The 24,454-nt window shown below is 38.3% G+C and overlaps 1 protein-coding gene across 1 annotated transcript in view; it reads right to left on the bottom strand.

Annotated features, from left to right (window-relative positions):
* The window catches only part of LOC139121712 (3'-5' RNA helicase YTHDC2-like), a 65,851-nt gene that overhangs the window by 40,712 nt on the left and 685 nt on the right, over window positions 1–24,454 (bottom strand). The window contains exons 2-14 of the mRNA XM_070686805.1: window positions 23,005–23,198; window positions 22,514–22,604; window positions 19,824–20,020; window positions 18,776–18,975; window positions 17,049–17,215; window positions 11,290–11,392; window positions 10,544–10,700; window positions 9,922–9,976; window positions 9,217–9,269; window positions 8,529–8,677; window positions 1,405–1,540; window positions 743–935; window positions 120–295 (exon numbers count right to left, since the gene is read on the bottom strand). Of these exons, the coding sequence (XP_070542906.1) occupies window positions 120–295; window positions 743–935; window positions 1,405–1,540; window positions 8,529–8,677; window positions 9,217–9,269; window positions 9,922–9,976; window positions 10,544–10,700; window positions 11,290–11,392; window positions 17,049–17,215; window positions 18,776–18,975; window positions 19,824–20,020; window positions 22,514–22,604; window positions 23,005–23,198 (1,871 nt within the window). The remainder of the gene's footprint in view (window positions 1–119; window positions 296–742; window positions 936–1,404; window positions 1,541–8,528; window positions 8,678–9,216; window positions 9,270–9,921; window positions 9,977–10,543; window positions 10,701–11,289; window positions 11,393–17,048; window positions 17,216–18,775; window positions 18,976–19,823; window positions 20,021–22,513; window positions 22,605–23,004; window positions 23,199–24,454) is intronic.

Genomic DNA, 24,454 nt, shown 5'->3' with positions numbered 1-24,454 from the left:
CCCCCCCGCCCCCCCCCCCCCCCCCCCGACGACTATAACATACATCATTAAACATCTGAAAACAAACAATAAACATCAGCAAACGAATAATAAACATAAGAATCAGTCACAGCACCTACCTTCTTCAGAAAAACTACAGATGTAATTGAGAAGACTGACAACCAGTTTAAGGTCGACTCTCTCATCATCAAAACTGTGATGGTATATTGACAGAAGTTCTTTGTCTTCTTTGCTGATGTCCTTTGATTCACTGACAAGTTGTGTCTCATCACTGCATGACAACTCTGACGCTGCTCTGAAAACATAGAAGGCAGAACAGACATGACCCTTTATGAGGTTGGCATGACTTGCTTGACCCTTGTACCACCATGGTTTGGCCCAAACCTATTGTTATTAATGATGAATTTGAACCTGTTTACAGGGAATTTGGGGTGAACAGGTTAAACTTTGGGTGTAATTATTTTTATTCAATTCTCATTACGCTTTGTTATATCTTGCAATATGTTTTGAAAAAAGACAGAGAAAGACTGAATACAGGGGAAAAATGCCTGATTTTATTTGTTGGAATTAAAATATTTAACTGCACGTACCTTCTATGAAGTGCTACATTACTATTGAATTAGCCAAGCAATTGAAATAGCAAAAAGGGGTAACATCTAACCGACAACATGAACTTTAGGTTAAATGTTCAGCCTGACATAACAATGCCATTTAAACTGACATTAACTGAGTTGTTACTTACATGTGTGCTTCGATAAGTTCAACAATGTCACTCCTGTTGAATTTCTTAGCCCAGTCAAGGGCAGTCCAGTCATTGGATGATCGGACATTGACATTGGCCCCTAGGTTGAGTAGTTTCTCCACCACGTCAGAGTTGCCCCTACCAGCAGCAACCATCAGTGCAGTGGCTCCAGTCTCAGTGTGTGAGTAGTCGACTGTAGAGAGAGAAAGTCAGAGATGGTGTGTGATACTGAAAAGTATGGTATGCTGAAATTCACACATCTCCTTCAAGGTAGTATGCACCTCAAAAGTGAAAGACTTAAACTATTTGCTCAAACTTTCCACAATGAAATTTTCAACCACAATCTTACTAAATCAAGAATAAAAATCAGGGTTCACCATGCAAAGTTTAGTGCTAGAGGAACAAATTACCTGACATTTATCGATATTTGAAATTCAAAATGGCCGCCATCCCTGAGTTACATGTAACTCTAAACTAGTCTACACCTAACTTACTTGTGCATCTGTAAGCTCACTTTGAAATCAAAATATCTAACTTAACACTAATAGCCTTTCTATAATACTGGACAATTTAACTGCTGACCTGCAGCCACAACCTCCCTTCAAAACTTTACTTATGTTTTATCACTGATAACCTAACCAGAAGTGAAATTTCTGACTTACCACTGACATTCTCGCTGTGGATCAGATGGAAAAGCTGGGAGAATGAATCTTCGCTTCCTTTCAGCCAGGCATCTGTGATACAATTATCCATTTCCTTTAGAAGCCATGGCTCAAGTTCACTGCTGTCCAGTTCTTTCTGTGGACAGAGATTGATGTGATTTTGACAGAGGTGAATCGTTTTGAATCAGAAATTAGTCATTCAAATCCACTGTTATCAATCATGAGTGGGGACCTGTTCACAGAGAATTGGGGTGGGCAGGTTTGGGTGGGGAGGTGTAGTCCTAAATCTGACACTAGAGGGCCTTTTGGGCTAAAGCATCCACGGACTCAGAAATGCTCTGATGCCAGAAACTTTTATATGTTACTCATAATGCTATGGTGCAGACGCAAAGAAATTTCTAGAAATAGCAAACTTGACTAACAAGTCATTGACAATGACACAGCCCCCACTTGTACTTTAATTACAAGTCCTCTGAGAGGAAAGAGTCCTCTTCATTAATTAGGTCTGTGATTAAAAATACTGTGATACAGATGGGGCTTAATGGCCAATAGAGTTCCATGGTGGTGAAAACTTAAAACAAATGTAAGCTGCCATACTAATTACAAAAGGTCATTAAAACAAGTCATCGTTGATGACACAGTCCCCACTTGTTAATGGGTATTTTGATTACAGGTCCTCAGAGAGGATAGAGTCCTCTTCATTAGGTCTGTGATAAAAATACTTTTGAATAAATTCACTTGATACATGTCTGAGTTATGGTTCAGGACATGAAAAAATCGTAACAAAATGGTCGCACAGTGGCCATAAAGGATCGCATCACAAAACAAATTGATGTGCATAGCTATGACATTGGTCGATGTCCTTGTACCAACTTTGAATAAAATTGGTCGAAACATGCAAATATGCCTGAGAAATGGCTCTGTACATGAAAAAATCGTAATAAAATGGCCGCCTGGCGGCCATATTGGATCATATCACAAAACAGATTGACTTGCATATGTATGACATAGGTCAATGTCCTTGTACCAACTTTGAATAAAATCGGTTGAAACGTGCCTGAGTAATGGCTCTGTACATGAAAAAAATCCTAATAAAATGGCCGCACAGCGGCCATTTTGGATCGTATCACAAAACAAATTGCCGTGCACAGCTATAACATTTGTCAATAAGCTTGTACCAACTTTGAATAAAATCGGTTGAAACGTGCCTGAGTAATGGCTCTGTACATGAAAAAATCGTAATAAAATGGCCGCCTGGCGGCCATATTGGATCGTATCACAAAACAAATTGACGTGCATATCTATGACATTGGTCAATGTCCTTGTACCAACTCTGAATAAAATCGGTCGAAACATGCCTGAGTAATGGCTCTGTACGTGAAAAAATCGTAATAAAATGGCCGCCTGGCAGCCATATTGGATCGTATCACAAAACAAATTGACGTGCATATCTATGACATTGGTCAATGTCCTTGTACCAACTTTGAATAAAATCGGTTGGAACATGCCTGAGTTATGGCTCTGTACATGAAAAAATCGTAATAAAACGGCCGCCTGGCGGCCATATTGGATCGTATCACAAAACAAATTGACGTGCATCTGTATGACATATGAAGTAATCCTTGTATCAAGTTTGAATGAAATCGCTCCAGGCATCTCAGAGATATCTGCGTGAACGGACGGACGGACGGACGCACAGACGCACGCACGCACGGACACATGCACGCACACACGCACGGACATGACCAAACCTATAAGTCCCCCCGGACGGTGTCCGTGGGGACTAATAAATCAATTAGTACTTAATCGACAGGATGCTGCCAAACATTTTTGCATCCTATCCTAACACTGACAGATTATCACCGGTACCATATTTCATAAAGTTTGATGCAGTACTTTGGACATTCACCCTAAAAACAAAAATCCATTATGTAAATGCAAACTACCAATTAATTTATATATATGTATGATACCACTAAGTGTCAGTGATTAGTATTTACAACACTATGATATCAAAATCTGTATCAAGTTTCATCAAATTTAACGCAGTATTTGTGGATATATCACTCTAATTAGGAAAGTTCATTACATATGCAATTACAAATTGATTAACTTGACATTGATAAATGTCTTTTTCACTGTTAAAGCAATTTGAGCTCAACATAAAATTTGACCTTTTTCTTGACATATCAGCCTAATTACCAAAATTCATTAAATATGCAAATAAGCAATTAATTGATAAGAAACTGCTACATATCTTTGCACGCCATTTGACTACTGGAAGGAAAAAATCTGTACCATGTTTCATTAAATTTGATGCAGCATTATTAGACATATGATAATAATTATGAAAGTTCATTAAATATGTAAATTAGCAATTAATTGACATGATATTCCTTTAATGTGTTCACATAGTATTATAATGCCGACAGATCAACATCTGCACCACGTTTCATAAAATTTAAAACAGTATTTCTGGAGATAGCCCACTAATTAGGAAAAGGAACGAAATATGCAAATTAGCAATTAATTAACATGATACTGCTAAGTGTCTTTGTACACTATTATAGGGCTATGTGCTAAAGATTTGTACCATTTGTTTCATTAAATCTGTTGCAGTATATTCTAGACATCACCGTAATTGCAAACATTCATCGAATATGCAAATTATCAATTAATTGATGCAATACTGACATATGTTATTGACTGATATTAGAACTCTGTGTGAAAATCATCTGCACAAAGTTTCATCAAATTTGGCACAGTTGTACCAGAAACAGCGCTCTAATCCGGAATAATGCAAATTAGAATCAATTATGCATGCCACACCAATATAAATGGACCTGCATATGTATGCCATGGTGTAGTATCCTTGTACCAAGTTTAAAAAGAATTGGCACAGGCATATCTCAGATATCTGCATTCATGAGCCCCTATGCATGGACACAGCATTAATATTAATTTCATCCTTGAACGCCTGTGGATCATACCTGGGGAGCCTGTAGATGGATATCAAATACAGGAAAGAAAACGGCCGTCACACAGATAAGGATTAATATATGTATCAACTTTCAATGCAATCGCGCCCAGCATCGCTGAGAAATTTACGAGAACGAACGCTCAGTCGTCAAATATAAGAAACAAAATGGCCGCCACACAGCCATTTTAGACTGGATCAAAACAAAAATCAATGTGTATATGTATAACATATAAAGTAATCTATGTACCAAGTTTGAATGGCATCGCTCCTAGCATCACTGAGAAATTTGAGTGAACATACGCACCGAAATCAAATACAGGAAACAAAATGGCCGCCAGACGGCCATATTGGATCGGATCGTAAAAGAAATCAACGTGCATATGTATGGCATAGGTAATAATCCTTGTACCCAGTTTGAACAAAATCGCTCCAGTCGTCTCTGAGATGTCTGCGTGAACGGACGGACGGACGCATGGACGGATGGATGCACGGACGGATGCACGGACATGACCAAACCTATAAGTCCCCCCGGATGGTGTCCGTGGGGACTAACAAAATGGCTGCACGGTGGCCATATTGGATCGTATCACAAAACAAATTAATGCGGATATGCATGACATAGGTCAATGTCCTTGTACAAACTTTGAATAAAATCGGTTGAAACATGCCTGAGTTATGGCTCCGTACATGAAAAAAATTGTAAGAAAATGGCCGCCATGCGGCCATATTGGATCACATCGTGAAACAAATTGAAGTGCATATGTATGATATAGGTCAATGTCCATGTACCAACTTTGAATAAAATCGGTTGAGATGTGCCTGAGTTATGGCTCCGTACAAGAAAAAATCGTAACAAAATGGCCGCAGGGCAGCCATATTGGATCGTATCACAAAACAAGTCGACGTGCATATGTATGACGTATGAAGTAATCCTTGTACCAAGTTTTAATAAAATCGCTCCAGGCATCTCTGAGATATCTTTGTGAACGGACGGACGGACGGACGGACAGACGGACGGACATGACCAAACCTATAAGTCCCCCACGGACACTGTCCGTGGGCAGTGTTTCATCTAGGCTGCGCGATTGCGCGATTCCCCCTCTTTGGTGTGCTGCGCGCCGCCAATCACAGGTAGAAGGGGCGACCCATCGCGCACTGCACTGAGCTGGCTGGAATGGCTGCTATCGTGAGTGCCACACTTCGATGCATTTGACCCGTTATCGGCACCTGTTAATAGTGTGGCAACGGGCATTGTATAGTGTTGCAAGAACATTTACATGGAAGGGACTAATTTTAGTTCGATTTTGATACTTTTTGAACTGCTTGACAATAAATTGCTGTTGAAACAATAACACGCGTAAATTTCCATACGCTGAATTTGCATATGAAAGCCTGTCAGCCAGTTGAGAGTTACGTTCCTTGCCCAATAAGGTTTCTGTGTCACATTATCTCTGTACGATTGAGAAAAGGAGACAAACTGAAGTTTTTATGCATCGTATGGATGTCCATAACACTCTGAAAATAATTCTGATGGCAAAATTGACACGAAAATTTGGACTTTACTGTCACAGAAACGTGTTCAGTGCAGACTGCATGCAATGAAAGTCACAAGCAAGCTATAGTGTCAATGGGTCCGGTTTTTGAATTCAGTGAACAGACACTGACTTATTTTTCGGGCAAATAAACCCTAAAGTTTACTGTCCGTGACAACCAACCTTTCTGTTTGTTATTTTCCCGTTCTAAAATGACTGACAAAAAGCAACTGGAGCGAATCTGACATCGAGAAACTCCGCATTCAAAATACGGCAGACTAAGGTCTGACCCTCTAAGTTGTTCGTTTTAACTCTACTGAGTCTGCGCACAAAACTACAAGACCAGCTAGGTCACTAGAAAAATACAGCTAACTGGTTTGTATAGGGCAATGTTGATCCAAACTTACAGTAGTGAGGGATGATACCGTGATAACGTGACAAATGAGTACAATATTTTTTTCAGAAGCTACAAAACATTCCTTTATAACTACAAGAGAGTTTTTTCTTGCTTTTTGTAGTGCAGACAGTTCAGTGAAAAATGAAAAAAAATCCCTTGAAGGTACAGTGGGAATGGCTAACTGTTGTTAATTTTTATATTTGAATGTACATTAAGCCCTAAGAAAGCAAACATACAGAATATTTTAGCATACAGAATATGCTACAATTTTTTTAGGAATAGTAATGCTTATGAATATTAATGAGCTGTCCGCCACTCTTGGAAGCCTTATACATTCACAACAGTGATACGCAAATTTGTTGACTTCTGAAAAATTTTTATAGAGGATGGTGTTTGCAGCCAGCAGCTTGGATTTTGTAAGCAAGTGATTTATGGCTTGTAGTATGTTTATCACAAGTGACATCACTGCAACATTAAAACTTATGTACAAAGATGTCATTATATATTTCAGTTAAATCCCCCCCAAAATTTTAAAATCCCCCTCAAAAATTCCAGTAGAGGGGGACCAATCCCCCCCTGGTGTAGCATCCTCGATGAAACACTGCGTGGGGACTAAAAAGCATACTAAACGACCTATTGGAAGCTATGAAGTAATATGTTTTTTACAAATGTTTATATCAACGCAGAGAAATATACATGAGTGCCCAGGAAGAAATCTGAAGAAACCACAAAAGAGATGCTGCAAGCAACCTTACTTCTCCAGAAGGTCAGTGAAGAGGTCAATAAACTCTCTGTGAGAGGCAAAGGGGTCAAAAGTGTAACATATGCACGAGTATATGTTTGCCATTTTTGTGAAGTCAATCAAGTGCAACTTTTTTTTTCTCTCTCTCTTTTTCAGGTCATCAGTGCATTCCTAAAAGTAGTGAAGTTATGAACTCTTTGAGTCGATGTTTGACTTTCTGCAACTTTCTATGCCTAAGTCCTATACCAATACATGTAATATGTAACTTTTTCAAGCACTAGAGACAATTTTCATTAGTAAGTGCAGAGCTTCCGTTAGGATTTTCATACCTGCATAAGGCTGTATGCAAATGGTTTTTTATTTGTGTAAAATGTATACAAAATGCGTACAACTACATGTAAGTACCTATGAAATAGCTGTACACACGATATCGAAAACTAGTTCAAAGTCAATGAATAAAGTGTTAAATAAACATAAGCAGTGACAATGTTTTTTTCTTTGACGAGTTTTACAATCTTTAATACTCTTCTGTTCTATTCTCTGATGACGTATTCATTTCTTACTAATTATTAAGAACTCTATCATCGCTACTCTAAAGTCAAATTGGCAAAGATTTGGGCCTTCCATGGTTATCATCATCAGATCATTTATGACATCTTCACTTAGACAACCACGTTTCGATGTTTTAATCCTGTTTTGTGTACTGAACCCACATTTACATGGGACACATGAGACTGGGATCAGCTGCAATTATGGCCAACTTTGCAATATTTGGAAAGAGTTCACGATAATCGTTCTAAAGAAGCGTGCAGACCGGCCATTAAACTTATTTCTAAGGCTGCTTTGCATTAGCTTAAATTGTTGATATTCGACGCGGAGCTCTTCAGGGTTTACAAGTACGTATTTGGCGCAACAGGGAAAAATAGTGTGTTGAAATAATGACGAACTACTGAACATGCTTTTTGGTGTTGCCTTTAAGGAAACAATGTGACATAATTGATAGGATGTAGGACAAAATACTGCAAAGTAATGAACATTTTTTATCAGCAAACATTGATTTTTAGTCCTGGATAAACTACGCAATGGAGGGAAACCACTTGTGCTCATGTCTCTGTTATGGAGAATGCGGTTTTTTCAATGCGTATTGGATTACGCAGATGTCCATTTACTTTGCGTACTTCAGAGTAATTATGCGTGAAATACGCAGAATTTTGCGTCAACGGAAGCTCTGTAAGTGGCGAGTCAGTTTGGCCTATGGCCACATCGGCCCAAGGGGAAACTTTTCCAGGTTTCATCAATTTCTCAAGTTATTTGACAAAACATCTTTGTTAACGTTCACCTTGAATAAAACACGATTTTACAGTGGAAACGAAAAAACCAACTCACTTGAAACGAAAACTGTCTACCTTGTGATTTTATTCTTTTTCAACAATCAACTGTGGTGCTGTAGACAGAGAAAGTGTGTTACTGTACCTCAACTTTGGACATGTCCTCTTCTCTATCCATGATGACACCCTCGTCTTCTTGTTCCGGTGTCTTGTCAGCGTGTAGTTCCTGAATGTCAGCAGCCTTCGATTCTTGTTGTTTGTACCATTCATTGAGCTGACTCTGCTGCTGTTCCACTGTACAATTAATGTTAAAGGGACACAGAAATCATTAACGTTCATTTTCTGATTAAGGACACGAAATTGCAAACCATGTGATTAAAACTTCTATCAGATAGTATTTGATAAAAGCTCAGAACAATGGACTCAGTTGGGAGAATCTGTCAAAAGTCATTATTATAACTCAAAGGGTCTATTTGGAATAAACTCCAAGTTAAAGGCTTTGGTTGTTATTGGTACTCTTGTAACAGGTCCCCAGGTTATTTGAATTTGGCAACTGCTTGCAACAAGATCCACGGTTCATAAAGTGTGCGCAGAGAATTGTAATATTATCAATCCAAAACATAAATGTGCTTTTTTGAAAATCACACATCAATAAGGCATTGGTGCTAATTGATGACATTGGGTATGTACATTTATGGCAACCCATCTTTTGTAATAGAAAACAGCACATACAATCATTTTTATGCCCATGATCAATGAAAGCTTTATCTTGACAAGGCAAGAGACTCTCTGACAGGAATCCGAGAGTGAGTATATAAGGCATTTCTACTCACATTTGACGAGTTCTCTCTTGTACTTTTCCATACCCTTGTTCATGTAGCCAGTGCTATTGAAACAAACATATTAAATGTAAAACAGTACAGGGTTTGGAAACTGTACGCATACAACAGTACGGGGTTAGACAAATCTCTTCAGTGTTTGGTGGTTTCCCGAGGCGGTACCATTGGATCAAAATCCAGTGGCTCTGCTCTTTAATGTAGGTCGAACTACAAGTATTTTCAATTGTGCTTTCATGGTCAAACTCACATTACCACCCATAACTGGAGATGAGAGTGATGAGAGTGGTGGGACTGCTTACTGCATCCATTGATGTTGGTCTCTGTGAATGGTACAGTATCAACGACATGACTTCTGTCTGTTACAAGAGCACTGTATACACATTGTATCATGTTTTAGCACTTGAAAAACTCTAATTACACAGACAACTTTGATCATAAAGGACACGAAGACCACTTCAGTATGTAGCAAATGTGTATACATGCATTGTGCATCTTGGGGCAAAATCTAAACAGCAATATTTCACACGCACAGTGACCTTAAATTATCTCCATTACAGAAAGTCAACACACTCGTCAGTGGAACCAGTGTTATCGTATATTTACAGGTCAGGGCAAAAAACAATTGATGGTCCTGACCTTTGACCTTTGGGTTTGCCAGACTTTGCAAATGCAACTTAATAAACTATGATGAATACTTACCATTTCAAAACGTCTTCAAGGAATAGCTGCTTCACCTCAAACATGGCACCAGGAACTGTCAAAGAAACAACAACTGACACAGGTTAGCAGCATAAATTGACTCAGAACGTTTTTTTCCGCTTCAGAGTCATGGTTGAATGGCCTTTGTAAATGTACAGTAAATACTGTTTCAGGAATTTTCCGCATTTCAGAGTATTTCATTCCGTTGTCTTTTCTTGGAAAAAATTATTCTCAAAACAAAACAAAACAAATTCCAGTATGGGTCACTTGACAAACAGTGAATACAAACGATACCAGCATGAGGCACAGACACACTTAAAATGTCAAGAAAAAAAGATCCACACACCAGTAAAAGCCAAAATGAAGCAAAATAAAAACTCTGCAGAGTCAAAGTTAACTCAATTCAGCAACAAACAACAAAAAGAAAAAGAAGGAAATTTTTTGGCTGCTAGACTTTCTGAGAGTTCCAGAATTTGAGAAGCAGTTTTCATGCAACTCTTGATATCCCTTGCAATCATTTACATAACATGAGCTGCACTGAACAGATTGAAACTGTTGTTCATCTTTCTTTTTTCAAAATATGAGTTGTGTTTACTGGATCACATCTCATTTAAAAACTCACTCTCTATGACCGGACATCCGCTGAAATATCGGACAAAGAGCTGGACATCCAGTGCTGCACTCATCAGAACTATTTTCAAATTCTTGTTGTGACTGAGCATGTCTCTCATCTGGATCATCAGAAAATCACTGTACTTGTCTCTTTCATGAATTTCATCCTGTTGAAAGGGGAAAAAAACAAAAGATTTTGTTATGACACCTCCAGGTGGCGTTTTCATTTCATCCTGTTGAAAGGGGAAAAAATCAAAAGATTTTGTTATGGCACCTCTAGGTGGTGTTTTCAGTCTCAATATACAGGTTCGAAGGACAATTACTCAAGACAGTCAAATTCAGACTGGTTAGAGTTGGTATTCATGTGATCACCAGTTGAGACGGCCACCCCTTTGCACCTCAAGGTTTCGCACAGCCCTAGAGGTTTCAATGTTGCAGGTGGGTTTACCTATAAGCACTAAGAGTGGAGGTAAAGTGTGCAATAATGACAAACAAGTGGTGAGATTTGAAACTACTGTCTTTGTTGAGTTTTCACAGTAAAGATGATTTATATACATTGGAAAATTATACTTTCCATGTTTGCAATTGGTAATACTTTGAAGGGAAGAGAAAGTGAGAGAGAGAGAAAGAGGGAGAGAGAGTGGGGGAAGGGGGGGGGGGAGAGAGAGAGAGAGAGAGAGAGAGAGAGAGAGAGAGAGAGAGAGAGAGAGAGAGAGAGAGAGAGAGAGAGAGAGAGAGAATGTGTACATTACTTACCACAATGACATGAGTAACTGGGTTGAGAGATGTTCCTCCTCCCATGAGAGTGCGTAGCAATACACCATTGGTACAGAATGTCAGCAAGGTTTTGGGAGAGACCCTGCACAGCAGTGTGAAATAAACAACACAAATTGTATCAAAACTACTGGTACATGTAGTGCTTTCATTGAGACTGGTAATCAAGTTCAAGCAACTAGTATCTCCAAGTCTTTTTATTTCTTCCTCTATTATGCAATATTGTGTACCTAGGCAAATTCATGCAATATTCAGTGTGTATCTGATAAAGCAAATCTGGAATATTTGATACAGTGAACTGCACATTATAAGTAAAAGCTCATCACAAATAGGTTAAAGGCATATGTTGGCACTAGATTGTCTCATCAGAAAATTTACTTACTAGATTACAATGTCAATGAAAAACAAAAGGCTATCACACCTCCATAATGCTCTTACAGACCAGAACAAAGGCGATCCCAGGGATCGAAAACAGTGCCTTTAAGACAAGTACTGTACACAAAGACATTGCTGTGGCAATTGCAATGACGCTGACAAGTAACTCTGTTAAAATTGCAGTGAAAGCCTTGTTGTGCTTAGGGTGACCCTTTTATTTTTTTTGTTTCTCATCTCCAGAGGAATACTCGGGCAGGGCGGGTGGTCGCAATAAAATACAAAACAAGTACCTCAGAGGCGGCGCAAATAAAACAGTTTTTTTTTTTATTTTCGTGTCTGAGCTGAAATTTACGGTCGGTTGGGAGATGAGAAGCACAAAATAAAAAATACCGTCAATGACGCTGTACCTTCTCTAATGTGTGGCCAGGTCAGGTAATTGGTTGTTGGCATGGAGTTGTTGGTAAATAGTTGATGATGTAGGGGCATGAGGTGGGATATGGACCCAAAGAACCAAAAGATGATTAAATACATCAATCAAAAAAATTCTAAGCTACAGTATAAACTGCCTAAAGATAGTTCAATGTGGAGAAAAGTTAAACAATTCAGAAATAAGAATTAACAGTCCAAACAGTAATGACGCACTTCCTTACTGACCTGAGTGCATGTGAAATACACAACCTGGCATCTGTAAATTAAATGTATACCAAGTGATCATTTCCAGTCACTTTTAACTGTTTTTAATGGATTTTCCAAAGAGTCCTGTGGAAATGATGAAAAACGCTTATCTGGTCTTGTGTTTGTATAACCTCATGGCTGATAATTGTCATAGTATTGAAAAAAAATTGAAAGTGAAGAAATTACTGTTTTTAATAGGCATATTTTCCTTGAAATACATGACCGTGTAAAGAATATATGCTAAAAGTGTTGAAGAGTAAATTTCTTTTCAAAAAATAATTTAATTTGTGACCAAAGATTTTCAATTCAAACATGCAATTTGTTCAATCATCTTGTGCAGTGCAAAATTTATAAAATGACTGAAAAACAAAAAAAATTGGCAGAATTACAGTCTTTGTGATGTAAAATTATGGGTTGACATCACGATAACTGTTAATCTGTTTGAAGTACTAATATACTATAATTTAAAAAAGAAAATTCATGCAGAAACGGTAAAATATATTGTCAGCAATGTAGTGTTAATTTTGACTTTACATCAAAATATGCCTTTGCTAGATACCAAATATATAGGGCGAAATATCAGCCATGTTCAGCAAAATCCACACAACAGCATTGATCCTTTTCTAATTTGATTTGATTTGCTTATGTTATCCTTGTATGACAGTCAGTACAATATGGAACTTGAACACAACACAGTGAATAAGTATGCTGTAAATGAAATGGTGTGGCTGCATCCACATGCAGCAATAGGTGTGCCTTTGTCTCTCACCCCTCATTTCCAACCTGTCCCATCCCTGAAAAAATAGTTTGGACTTATATTTATATTGTTAATAATTTCTGTATTTGTTAAATGTGCGCATCTCAAAAACGTTTGATCATAAACATTTTCATTGTTTTTTATAGCTGACCAATCAGTTAACCTGTTTATTTTGAATATTTGCGCATTTTTCCTCAGTATTTGACATTTTCTGAATACCTTTTATTCAGTTTGTCATTTTCTAAAGGTTTAAATGCTCCATTGTGTGGTCAAGCTTTCCACAAGCATCAAATGTGGTACTTCATATAGGAGGGTCTGCCTCTAGAGGGCGGGCATCATGAACACTCCTGTGTTTGTTGGTTAATTCCTCCACGTAAACTTCTGATTGTACTGTAAACATTGAACATGGCCGACGTCCGATTTTCCTGTCTAAAACTTTCACTCATTTTCGTTCATATGACTCTGAAACTCCAGGAAACGATTGGGAAGAAAGGGTTATCTTGAAATATTGAGGTACTCGCCGATATTTTGCAAAATTAAATGAGAAAAAATGCAAGGAAAATGCCGACAGGCTTACACAATGACAGTTTTCAGACTCGGAGGCATATGATCATCTCTGCAGATTATGCAACAGGCCCAGATCACGTGAGGCCATGAGGGGATATCCACGCAACTCAGTACCAAACACTAGCGCTCACAGAGTGAGCAAACACAAAGTGGGTACCCCTAACGTCAGCTCAGTAGTCTGTAATAGATTGTAGTCAACTAAGAACCTTTGGAGAAAGGCTTAACACTGTGGCTATGCCGCTAAGTCCCTTCACAGGTACCCAGACAGAATGAATAAGTTTATTATTAAGTTTTTCTCACTGTTTTCTCTATCAGTTCCTCTCCTTTTCTTCATCACAGTCTCCATGGATATAGGGACTGTGTCTTCATGCTCTGAATGATCGGAGTAAATAAATAAACGGTTATATAATCTAACCTAGCCTCTTATAAACCCTTCAGTCATTCTACCCATTACAAGGACGTTTATCTCTCATATACACATCTTGTAATTAATTAGTCAACACAACTAATTATGCTAATCCGTGGACTTATCAAGAGTTGGTCAACATTGCAAAGATAGAGATGTAAATGAAAAAGGAGAAGGTATGAAGATCTTGGGAAACGTGTCCCGAGGACGTCCGTAAACCTAGTGGACGCTTATATATTCATGATATGCTCAAACAAACACTGCTCATTATTCAAAAATAAACGGGAAGTTGGATCGAAAGGAACGCTGAAAACGCGCATGCTTTTCGTTGCCAAGCGCCAAATTCACACATAGCCAAGCAGACATGGCCCTGCTCCATGTAATAAATGCCACCCAGAAATTATAAGTATCGACCGACCAAGCAGAAAAAGATCGCCGGAGTGGCCATTTTATGAGCTTTTCAACAAAATTATGTAGATGTATGTTTCACGTCGTCAACGTCGTTTTCTTGGAGTGTATATACCAAGTATAATTTACAAACCGTGTCGTCATTCAAGGCACAATGGTGACACATTAGCAGCAGCACGCACTGGAGAATTTTTGCCAGCACTGTGAATTTTAAACCAGTCACCGTCATTTCTCTGCACTCGCTATTAAATCCATGTCTGCCGGTAACATATCTTTATTTTCTGTCTCAAACTACGTACCAGCAACAGGCCTTTGACGTCAAAGTCGGTTGTTTTCTGATATACGGTAGCAACCAAGCTCATGACTAGAATGACTGTACGGCGTCAAAGAATTAATCTCGCCGGTTACTTTTTCGCCTAATAAAAGAGAGTTGGTCGCTACATGGAGCTATAGTTCCCAGCTCTATGGTCGCTACTAGTCTAAGGAATTCATCGATTTTCAATGGCGCCTTATGCTGTTCGTGTACACTTCCCGAAAGAAGCGGCGGACGGCTATAAAACTTCTTTTGTACTGTTAGGGTAGCTGTCGATTTTCGGACTGGATTTCTGCCGTTTACGGCTTGTTTTGACTTTTACGTTTTTGCACCACAGCCATGGGAACGTCCATGTACTGCCCGACAGAACGCTTGTCGCAACTTTGTTCGTCGATATTTCGAAACGTTTCCACCCAAATTGCAATTGCAACTCATCAACAGCTTGGTTATTAGGGGCCTACAACGACCAGAAATCCGCTCAAAATTACCAAACTAGTAGTATCGCCGTTTTTCCAGCTTTTTTCCCGACATGACTACTTGCAGACCGTTCTAGCGTACAATAGGCAAGGCTCAGTGCAGCCCGTCACTAAAGTCACGTCAGCGGTGACATCGCAGCTTCTGAACATAGGCCTAAACTGACATCACCGATGATGTCGGCCACTACGTTAAGAAGCAAGTGATAATTTTTGCCAGCACTTTGAAATTTTTAAACCAGTCACCGTCATTTCTATTCACTCGCTATTACCTCCATGTCTGCCGGTAACATATCGTTATAGAGAAGTTTAGTTGCACGTAATTACGTCCCATCATCAGTACGGGAAGCGTCTTGGTCACGTGATAACCACACTTCGTGTACGTGTGGAACAGACGTTCGAATTCGTGAACGGCAAACAACACCTCTACACATACAAAAATGTAGTCATAATTACGTGTAGTATTTTTTAGATATTCTTGATGATTTTAGCGAATTTAGACAGGAAACCTTGTAAACTATCATTGCTAACACCTTTGATATCATAATATTTCGTAGAGTTTGCACCAGCGCAAGAAGTACTTGCTATATGATTTCCTTACATTAACGAAATGTTGTCTCATTCCACTTGTTATCTGACGCCGCCCTAAAGATTTCTCCAAACCACATAAATAACTATATCAAAGAAAATCGGCCGATTTAATTCGAGGATACAACAAGCTAGAACATTCCTGTCATAGAGAAATTAATGTTTCTTAAAACTTAAACGAATTTCCCCTGTTTCGAGAAAAAATACAGCAAAATTATCGAGAACGCACAGCTAAACTAAATGACTGACAAAACCTCAGCAACACCACCCGATTGAGAGAACAACAAATTAACCACGCGAACTTTGACCCCAGTCAAAATCAGACTTGTCCCTGGGAAATATGTTTACAAGTTTGCCCACTTATAAACAACGTAAAGGTCAAAGGTTTCAACTTCCGACTTCCTGCTTTACGGACGTCCTCATGCCATGAACTGCACGCAAGGCACTGGTAGGGTTTGCACTGTTCGCGACCATATACACTTTTGAAATTAGAGTAGCTGGCTCCCCTCGGCCATCGAAATACACTGGCTGCAGTAAATTTTGGATTAATGGTCATGAATGGCAGCAATTTAGTAATTTCTGAAAACATTTCAGGAGAGCTTCTTACCTTCCCGTTTTAGTAACCATTCCTATCTTTCTCGATGTTGACCAACCCGTAAAATCCCTGATAAGTCCACGGATTAGCATAATTAGTCGTGTTGACTAATTCATTACAAGATGTGTATATGAGAGATAAACGTCCTTGTAATGTATGTAAAATGAATAAAGGGTTAAGAGGCTAGGTTAGATTATATAACCGTTTATTTTATTTACTCCGATCATTCAGAGCATGAAGACACAGTCCCTATATCCATAGAGGGACTGTGATGAAGAAAAGGAGAGGAACTGATAGAGAAAACAGTGAGAAAAACTTAATAATAAACTTATTCATTCTGTCTGGGTAGCCTGTGGTCCCTTTTGATTTTTGTCATAGCTCAAATCGTTCTCCCACACCTCAACCTGAGCCATGAACACCCCCACCAGTTTATGATATGACCCATCACAATGGCATGACGTCAACGGATCTTGACAGACGGAAGTCTTGACAGACGGAAGTTCTTGACAGCAGCATATTGGTTTTCAACTCTAATACCTTCTTTGTCTATAAATAGACACGAGAATAAAAAATGTCGCCCTTACCTGCTCTCAAGCCTGATTTGATAGCCGACAGTCTGGCCAACTTTCTCGCCTCTCTCTGTGGCCACTCTCTCTGCCATGGCTAATGCTGATATTCTCCTTGGCTGTGTGCAGACAATTCTGACCGGCCTCCCAGTGTTGGCGCTGTCATTGAGTAGGAACTGTGGTACCTATGCATAAAAACACAACAGAGCCCAGCATTAGGTAGGACGGGCCATCCCATCACTGATTGTTTATAGATGCCAAATGCTCATGTGATATTCGTGAAAATAGATTTGCTAGCAGTTTGTAAACAAGACATCACCTATGGGTAACTTATTATGTTTTAGATAGGGTAAGAATAATTTGAGAGTTATATGCACATCAACATGACGAAACTCTGGCCAAATTTTGCATCTGTACTATTGGGAAAAGATTTAAACTTCAAATGTGCAGCCAGTGTGTGTCAAAGAGAGCTCTCATATACCACACACAAAGAGTACAATTAATACAGCTAAAAGACCTAATAAAGAGAATATAGTTATTATCAAAGTTGACAAAAAAGTGAGAAGTAATCATTGATCATAAGGAATTCTTGTGTTGCATGGAGACTCAGTGGACATGTTGAATGAAGTGTACATGTAGCAGGATCAGTATAGTAGGAATAGAATACATCAGACTACAGTAGACTAAACTAAAATAGAGTAGAATACATGTAGCATGGAATAGAACAGAATAGAACACAATGGAATAAAATGGAACAGAATAGAATAGTATAGAATAGAATAAAATAGCACAGAATAGAACAGAGTAGTCACTCTCGGAACCAGAGTTCTTATCGCGCGTACGCTAATAAGTATCTCTGGCACAGGCAGATTAATATTCATGTGACCCCGAGGTCATTGGAACGTCAATGAACTACTTTTTTACCTGTCGCGCACTGTAGCTATGGTATTGCCACAGTAACGCGCGGCAGTTCGAATTCGTTCCAGCACGCGCACAGTTATGTACAAATTCAAATAAAAACGCCATTTTCTCTTTTCAGTGTTTATTTATTGTTCTTTCTTTTGAGTATTCATATACACGACCTTGGTAAATAACTTCGAGTGCAAGAGGGGTCACAAGTTAAGAAAATACATCATCAGCAGACGATACCGGGGATTTGCTAAAAGGTCAGAACAGGTCAAAGCCTTGTTTCTTCCCGAATAATTACACTATTTAAAAGTAGTTCCAATGGTAATCATATTTTTCCAGTTCGTGTTTTGCTATAAACTTAGAGTAATTAGTTTTAAAATCAATGAACATTTTTGCTTGGAGGATGGACTTTGTATTTTCAGCGAGTTCGTCACAGTGTCGGTTTTTGAGCTAACTTCCGGTTTGCGGATCGGTATGTGGTGATTTACCACGTAAACAGGACACCTGTGGCAGAGTCACTTATCGCCGAATCGAACACATCAGGAATTGTGGGTAATACGCGATAAGATGACTCTGCCTGGAGATTGCAGAGTAGTATAGAATAGTTGGAATAGAATAGAGTAGAATAGAATAGGATAGAATGGAATAGAATAAAATAGAAAAGAATACAATAGAAAAGAATAGGACACAATGAAATAGAACAGAGTAGAACGGCACAGAAAATAACAGAATAGAATAGGAAATTAGAACAGTATGAACAGTATGAAAAAGAAAAAAGAAATAAATAGAACAAAATTGAACAAAAACCAAAGAAAAGATCATAAGCTGTAACTCACCTGAGTAGTTTTTCCAGATCCTGTATCTCCTGATATTAAAACAACTCTGTTTTCATTGATGGTTTTCACAATCAAGTCTTTGCTTTGATGAATGGGAAGGCTTTGTCTGAAGTGATCAAATTCTGTATTCATTTGTCTGGGTGATATCTGAGGAACGCCGCTGTTTAATCTTCCTGTGGTTTTGTTCATTTCTCTTTGACCTGCGTTGCAATACAGAGATCAAATATTGGAAGCTGCTGAAGGTGTTCTTAGATATTACGAGTATAATACTTCTGCATCTGTTTTATGTTTGATCTGATATTGTCAGTTAACGTTGAATGCATCTTTTGGATTGCTATTCAGGTTCTCAAATCTATAGACTACTTTTTGGTCTACCACTTGTGGGGTATCATTTTGAAGTTCATGGAGTGAGTAAACTTTTTACACTCCTATTTCTTACAAAGTTGACCATTTAGTTTATGCCCATATTGTTAACTATGGGTTGGTGGTAATTTTGATTTTTAAATATCAACGATTTTTGGTAAATTGCTTCTCAAGTAGTAAACTTTGATCTTTATTCTTTACTTCAAAAGTGAATGGTTTTTCGTTTCCTTGAGGGAACTTTGAGCAAAAGTTTTCTTTCAATTTCAAGGTCCATACTACCTAAATGGACGGGCTACATGCTAAGACAAAAAACTATGTTCATGCAAAATTGTGGCTTATTCAGTGTGGAAAATATTAACTTTTTTAGTTTTTACTAATTTACTTTCAATGGCTTGCTAAATCTTTTCTGTAAAATACTACAGAATATTTTTTCAGGGGTAATTAATATTAAATTCAATCATTTGTATACAGTAAATTGTGTCAATTTTTTGCCTCTCTTTTTTGACATCACAAATCAGATCAGGTAACCACTTTTCAAAATTGCACAACTAATTTCAATCTCATTACTTTTTAAATATTTTTCACTACTTCACCTTAATTTTTTTTAATGGTACAACTGAAATATTACATCCCTGAGTAGATTCAAGATGTATCTTTTGATACCCAACCAATACCCGTATCTTACCACTGTCATTGCTGCTGTAGTAGCCTCGTTCTGATCTAGGCTGCAGTTCCTGTCTCTCTTTGTTGGTGACTGGGTACCTCTGCAGCAGGCTGTGTACTTGATGTCTGGAGTTGCGGGTGAGTTGGAATGTGGCAACACTTGAGGCTTGCTTGTTGCCATCATTCTTTGAGATTGTCAGATAACGATTACTGCCTTTGCTGATAAGAGATAGTAAACAATGCATACAGAGTAGGTATAAATCTTCTTTGGCTAAAATATAATGTCAAAGCTTCTCAAGTAAAATTCATTAATTGTGTAACTACTACCTTAAATCTAAGGTAGAACACGCCTCGGGGACAGATATTTGGACTCAAACTTTTCCAATTCTTTTCTGATTTACCACTTGTGGGGGTTCATTTTGAAGCCCTTTGAATAAGAAAAACTTTCACCATCTTATTTTTTTACAATGTAAAAATCGAAAATTTCAATTTTCTTCATAGTGGTAACACAGGGATGGTGGTCATTTTGAATTTCAAATATCAGTAAATCTTTGGGAATTTGTTTCTCTAGTACAAAAATTTGCAGAGTGACCCCTGATTATTATTCTTGATTTTGAAAGAGAATGGTTGAAAGATTCCTTGAGGAAAATAAGAAAATTTGAGAAAAAGTTTAAGTCTTTCACTTTCTGGGCGCATACTACCTTAGAGTAAGGTATTGGGTGCATAGACTGAGATCAATGTTGAACAAGTATCGGTATTATTCACAGTATATCCATGCACCATCTGAGACTTTAGAGCATAGTGTTTTTTGTCTGCTGGGACACATGTCCTTCAGTGGGTTAAACCAAGAATAGCACTGTTCACGGTTACAGGTTTGTTACTAAATATAGCTGTATGCACGCGACATCGGACACGCAGCTTGAAATGCGGACAAATTTTATCAATGTCGCATGTGTGCCTGTTTTTGCAGCTAGTACTCTGAGTGGTGAATATGTTTTTTAGTATTCGTCCAAGTATAAGCCCCTGCTCGTGTATAAGCCCCCCTACTGATTTCAGAGGATTTTAGAAAATGCATTACATCCGTGTATAAGCCCCTACCCTAGTGTAACTCAAATACAGAAAGGTTAGGAGAGTATATTTGGTCATTCAACTTGGTAAAATTACTTTTAGATAATAAAGAAACTATTAAAAGATGTTAAAACAATGGGAAACTGGAGTTCCCTTGACAGCATCGTAAGGAAAATGACACGTTTTCCCAGTACTATCTTGATTCTTTGACCCTGCTCACCCCCGTCGCCTAAATAGAAAAGTCCCACTCACGTCTGCCATTGTTTATTTTCATTCACGGCCACGATGTTTTCATGCTCGAAACATGCATTTTCTTTTGTTTGAAGCAATCATCCTTTCATTTGTGAAGACTTTTCCTGGTGACTATTACAATTTTCACTGCTATGTTGTTGTTTTCACAAGATGTAGACAGTTTGATACTGGAATATTGAGGTGCCTTTCCGTGTAGGCAATTCATGCCTGTTCACATTACTGTTGATCAGCTGCATACACAACGTCTTTGTTTCAAGTTTGGGTTTTTTTCCGACGCTGAAATTTCACCAAAATGTCACTTCTGTATTCAGAGATTGTACAATCAATTTCTTTGGATGTGTAAGTCGATTTTGAAAGTGATAGAAAGATCGAGTGGTGTTGAAAAAAAATCGTGCATAAAATTAGCATAAATTAAGCGTCCATGCCAGATAACATGGGGTTGCTCGAGTATAAGCCCCTCCCCTAGTTTTGCCGTCGTTTTGTGTTGCTGAACCGGGGGCTTATACTCGGACGAGTACGTTAGTATTCATTGTTAAACTAGCAGTCGCCCACTGAGATGTATTTACGTCATTCTTGCATGCGTAATTTTCAAAAGCGTCATCTAAAAATGCGGACAAATATTTATTTTTGCATATTAATGAGAGAACAGTGACGTAAACTGTGAACGGCCTATTCAAATGGACCACAGCACAAAACCATATGCATGAATGAGTATGCACATTTGTGCATGTGGGTTTGTGTGTATGGATGTGACACACTATCTTGGGCATACTGAGGTGTGTGGAACATTTCCTTTTTATTCTGGAACAGAAGAATTTCACTGCCATAATTTGTGTAAAAGCATACATCAATGAAATCAATGAGTTTCCTGTGTACAGAACCAGTAGCATCATTGAAACAATGGAAGTTTCCATGAAGCACCTGTGCAATTTATGAAAATGAAAGTGAAAGTGACGGTGCAAAAGACTATAAAATAAAAGAACTGTCCTCTCCAAAGACAGAATGGGTAAGTTTTCAGTCTCATTTTACATGCTTTCCCCACTTACTTGTACTTACGGTCCAACTTTGCTGTGTCACAAATAGAGTTCTAGGATTAACTGTATAACCTTAGCTTCCAAATCAATGTACAAATCTGACTACGACACAGAAAAGTGTTGTTGTGCCAAATTTTGGTAGTGAAAAGGGTCAATGAAAGGGAATAAAAACAATTCAGTATTCAGAACATTCTGCAAATAATGTTACGGGACTTTGGGGGAATTTTTTATTGCTTTTCTTGATAAAAGGGCTTTATTGCAGCTCAGCTGCTGTTGGTATTGTAGGCCAATGTTGTAATATACACTAAGAGTCCAATGACAATATCAGTGTCTATAGCACACTTTGCCTATGACATACCCTTTGCTTTTTGTGGCTAAGCCAAGTCCAGCACATAGTCTGTGGATGTACGCCCTCTCTGTGGCAGTAAGAGATGATGGGAATTCCAACTCTGAAATTGAGAGTAAAAATACATTGCAGACTATCTTTCCAAGAAAATGTGTTCTGTATTTACAAATTATAAAAACATCCATTGAAAGTAAAAACGGGAGGATTTTTTCCCAAAGTCAAAAAACATTATCATGTAAGTTACTTTAATCTAAAAGTAAATAAACCAATCTTCTCTTGACACATTCATATTTTTCTGTTCAAGGATATGATACCATGTTTGAGTCTCAAACTCACCATCCTCTGAGAATGAATCTAGTAGCACGGACACTTCCAAGCCTTGAACCCAATATCATAATGTGTCCAGCTTCCGAGTACCAATCTGCCAAATTTCCTCCCTATAACATTTTCAATTGCAAACAATTCGATACTGTAATTTACTACATTAAAACACCTTCATTTACCTTTTTTATCATCAGAATATCTGAATTCATCCAGGGCAATTTTGATGGCAATTTTCAGCTCTTCACCGACACAGATCTCTGCCTTGGTTTTGCCTCCTTTCTTCTTGTAGCTGCCACTGCTTCCGACACTACTGACACTTGGGGGCCTTGGTGAAGCACTGCTTGGTCTTGACATATTCATTGGCATGACATTCCTGGATGGACAAAGTCAAATAACACGATATCGTGACACAACCATTTGGTTTAGAACGTCATTTAAACTTTCAAAGGCTTTTCACCCCAATTGCCTGTGAACAGGTCAAAAATCAAAATTGATAATAATGCGTTCGGGCAAAACCTTGATGAAGAAAGGGTTAAAACGCTCTGGTTACTAAATGAGTTTAAACTTAAAGCGGTTGTCCTGAATCCCTTTTCCTAACATTGGTGCTTATTTACTTAGACATTGTTTATGTAATTTAAATTCTTTGTTCTCCTTCAAAGCAAGTGTTCGAACATATGTGTACAACGATATTAAAAACCCTACCCTTTGAGGACAAATTTTGATGAGTACACTCAGTGTGACAGTTTTCGGACAGGGTAGTAAAATTTTGGCCAAAGCCGTGTCATAAATGATGAGCAGTACAAAATCTTATTACCGTATTACCATACCCTTCGAAACTTCATTGTGTTTATCGTAAAACTGTTAACAGACGGAAGTGGTATTTAGGGGGTCAAAGTTGCCAAATTTTTGTACCCCATGTTTAGTGCGTAGTAATCGGACTGCTATCGCAGTAATCTGAAGTCGTATTTGGAATGTGATTGTAGGGGCTAAATATTGATATTTTGAAACTTCAAACACCTGATTTTCAATTTCGATGTGTTTAGAAAATTGTTTGTAAAAATTTCGTGATAAGTTAGTTACGTTCAATCCATGGACGACGCAACTATATTTCGACGTGTATGGTGCTTCATATCGGACATGGGCTGTCTCTGTGTGTTGCTTTCGACACCTTGTATCATACGGTGTGTTAACTTCGCCAAGTTTGTAGCACCCGATATAGCTTCTATCAAAAAAAATAACTATTCAAAATGGAACAGCAGCATCATCTAACTTAATATGCTGTCACATGACTTGTAAAACGCTATCTATAGAGAGCAAAGTAAGTACAACCATAGACCCTCGAGGGTCTATGGTACAACCATGGAGGTCTCTCCTTCGCTCTCTGCTACCTCCATGGTACAACCATCACTGGCATGGAGGTAGCAGAGAGCGAACAGCATGTCATTAAATGTCCGAAAACTAAGGTCGTCCGAAAACTGTCACACTGAGTGTATTTGAGACATAGCAAAATAATAATACATAACTTGTGTACATTGAAGACAACATAAACACGAATAACAAAGTTCAAACCACGGTCCCTCTATCACTAATAAGCATAAAGGTTAATTTATTCGTGAGACGTCTTTCCGA

The sequence above is a fragment of the Ptychodera flava genome, chromosome 21 (genome assembly GCF_041260155.1).
Source record: "Ptychodera flava strain L36383 chromosome 21, AS_Pfla_20210202, whole genome shotgun sequence".
Lineage (NCBI taxonomy): Eukaryota > Metazoa > Hemichordata > Enteropneusta > Ptychoderidae > Ptychodera > Ptychodera flava.
This window is presented reverse-complemented; position numbering and strand designations above follow the sequence as displayed.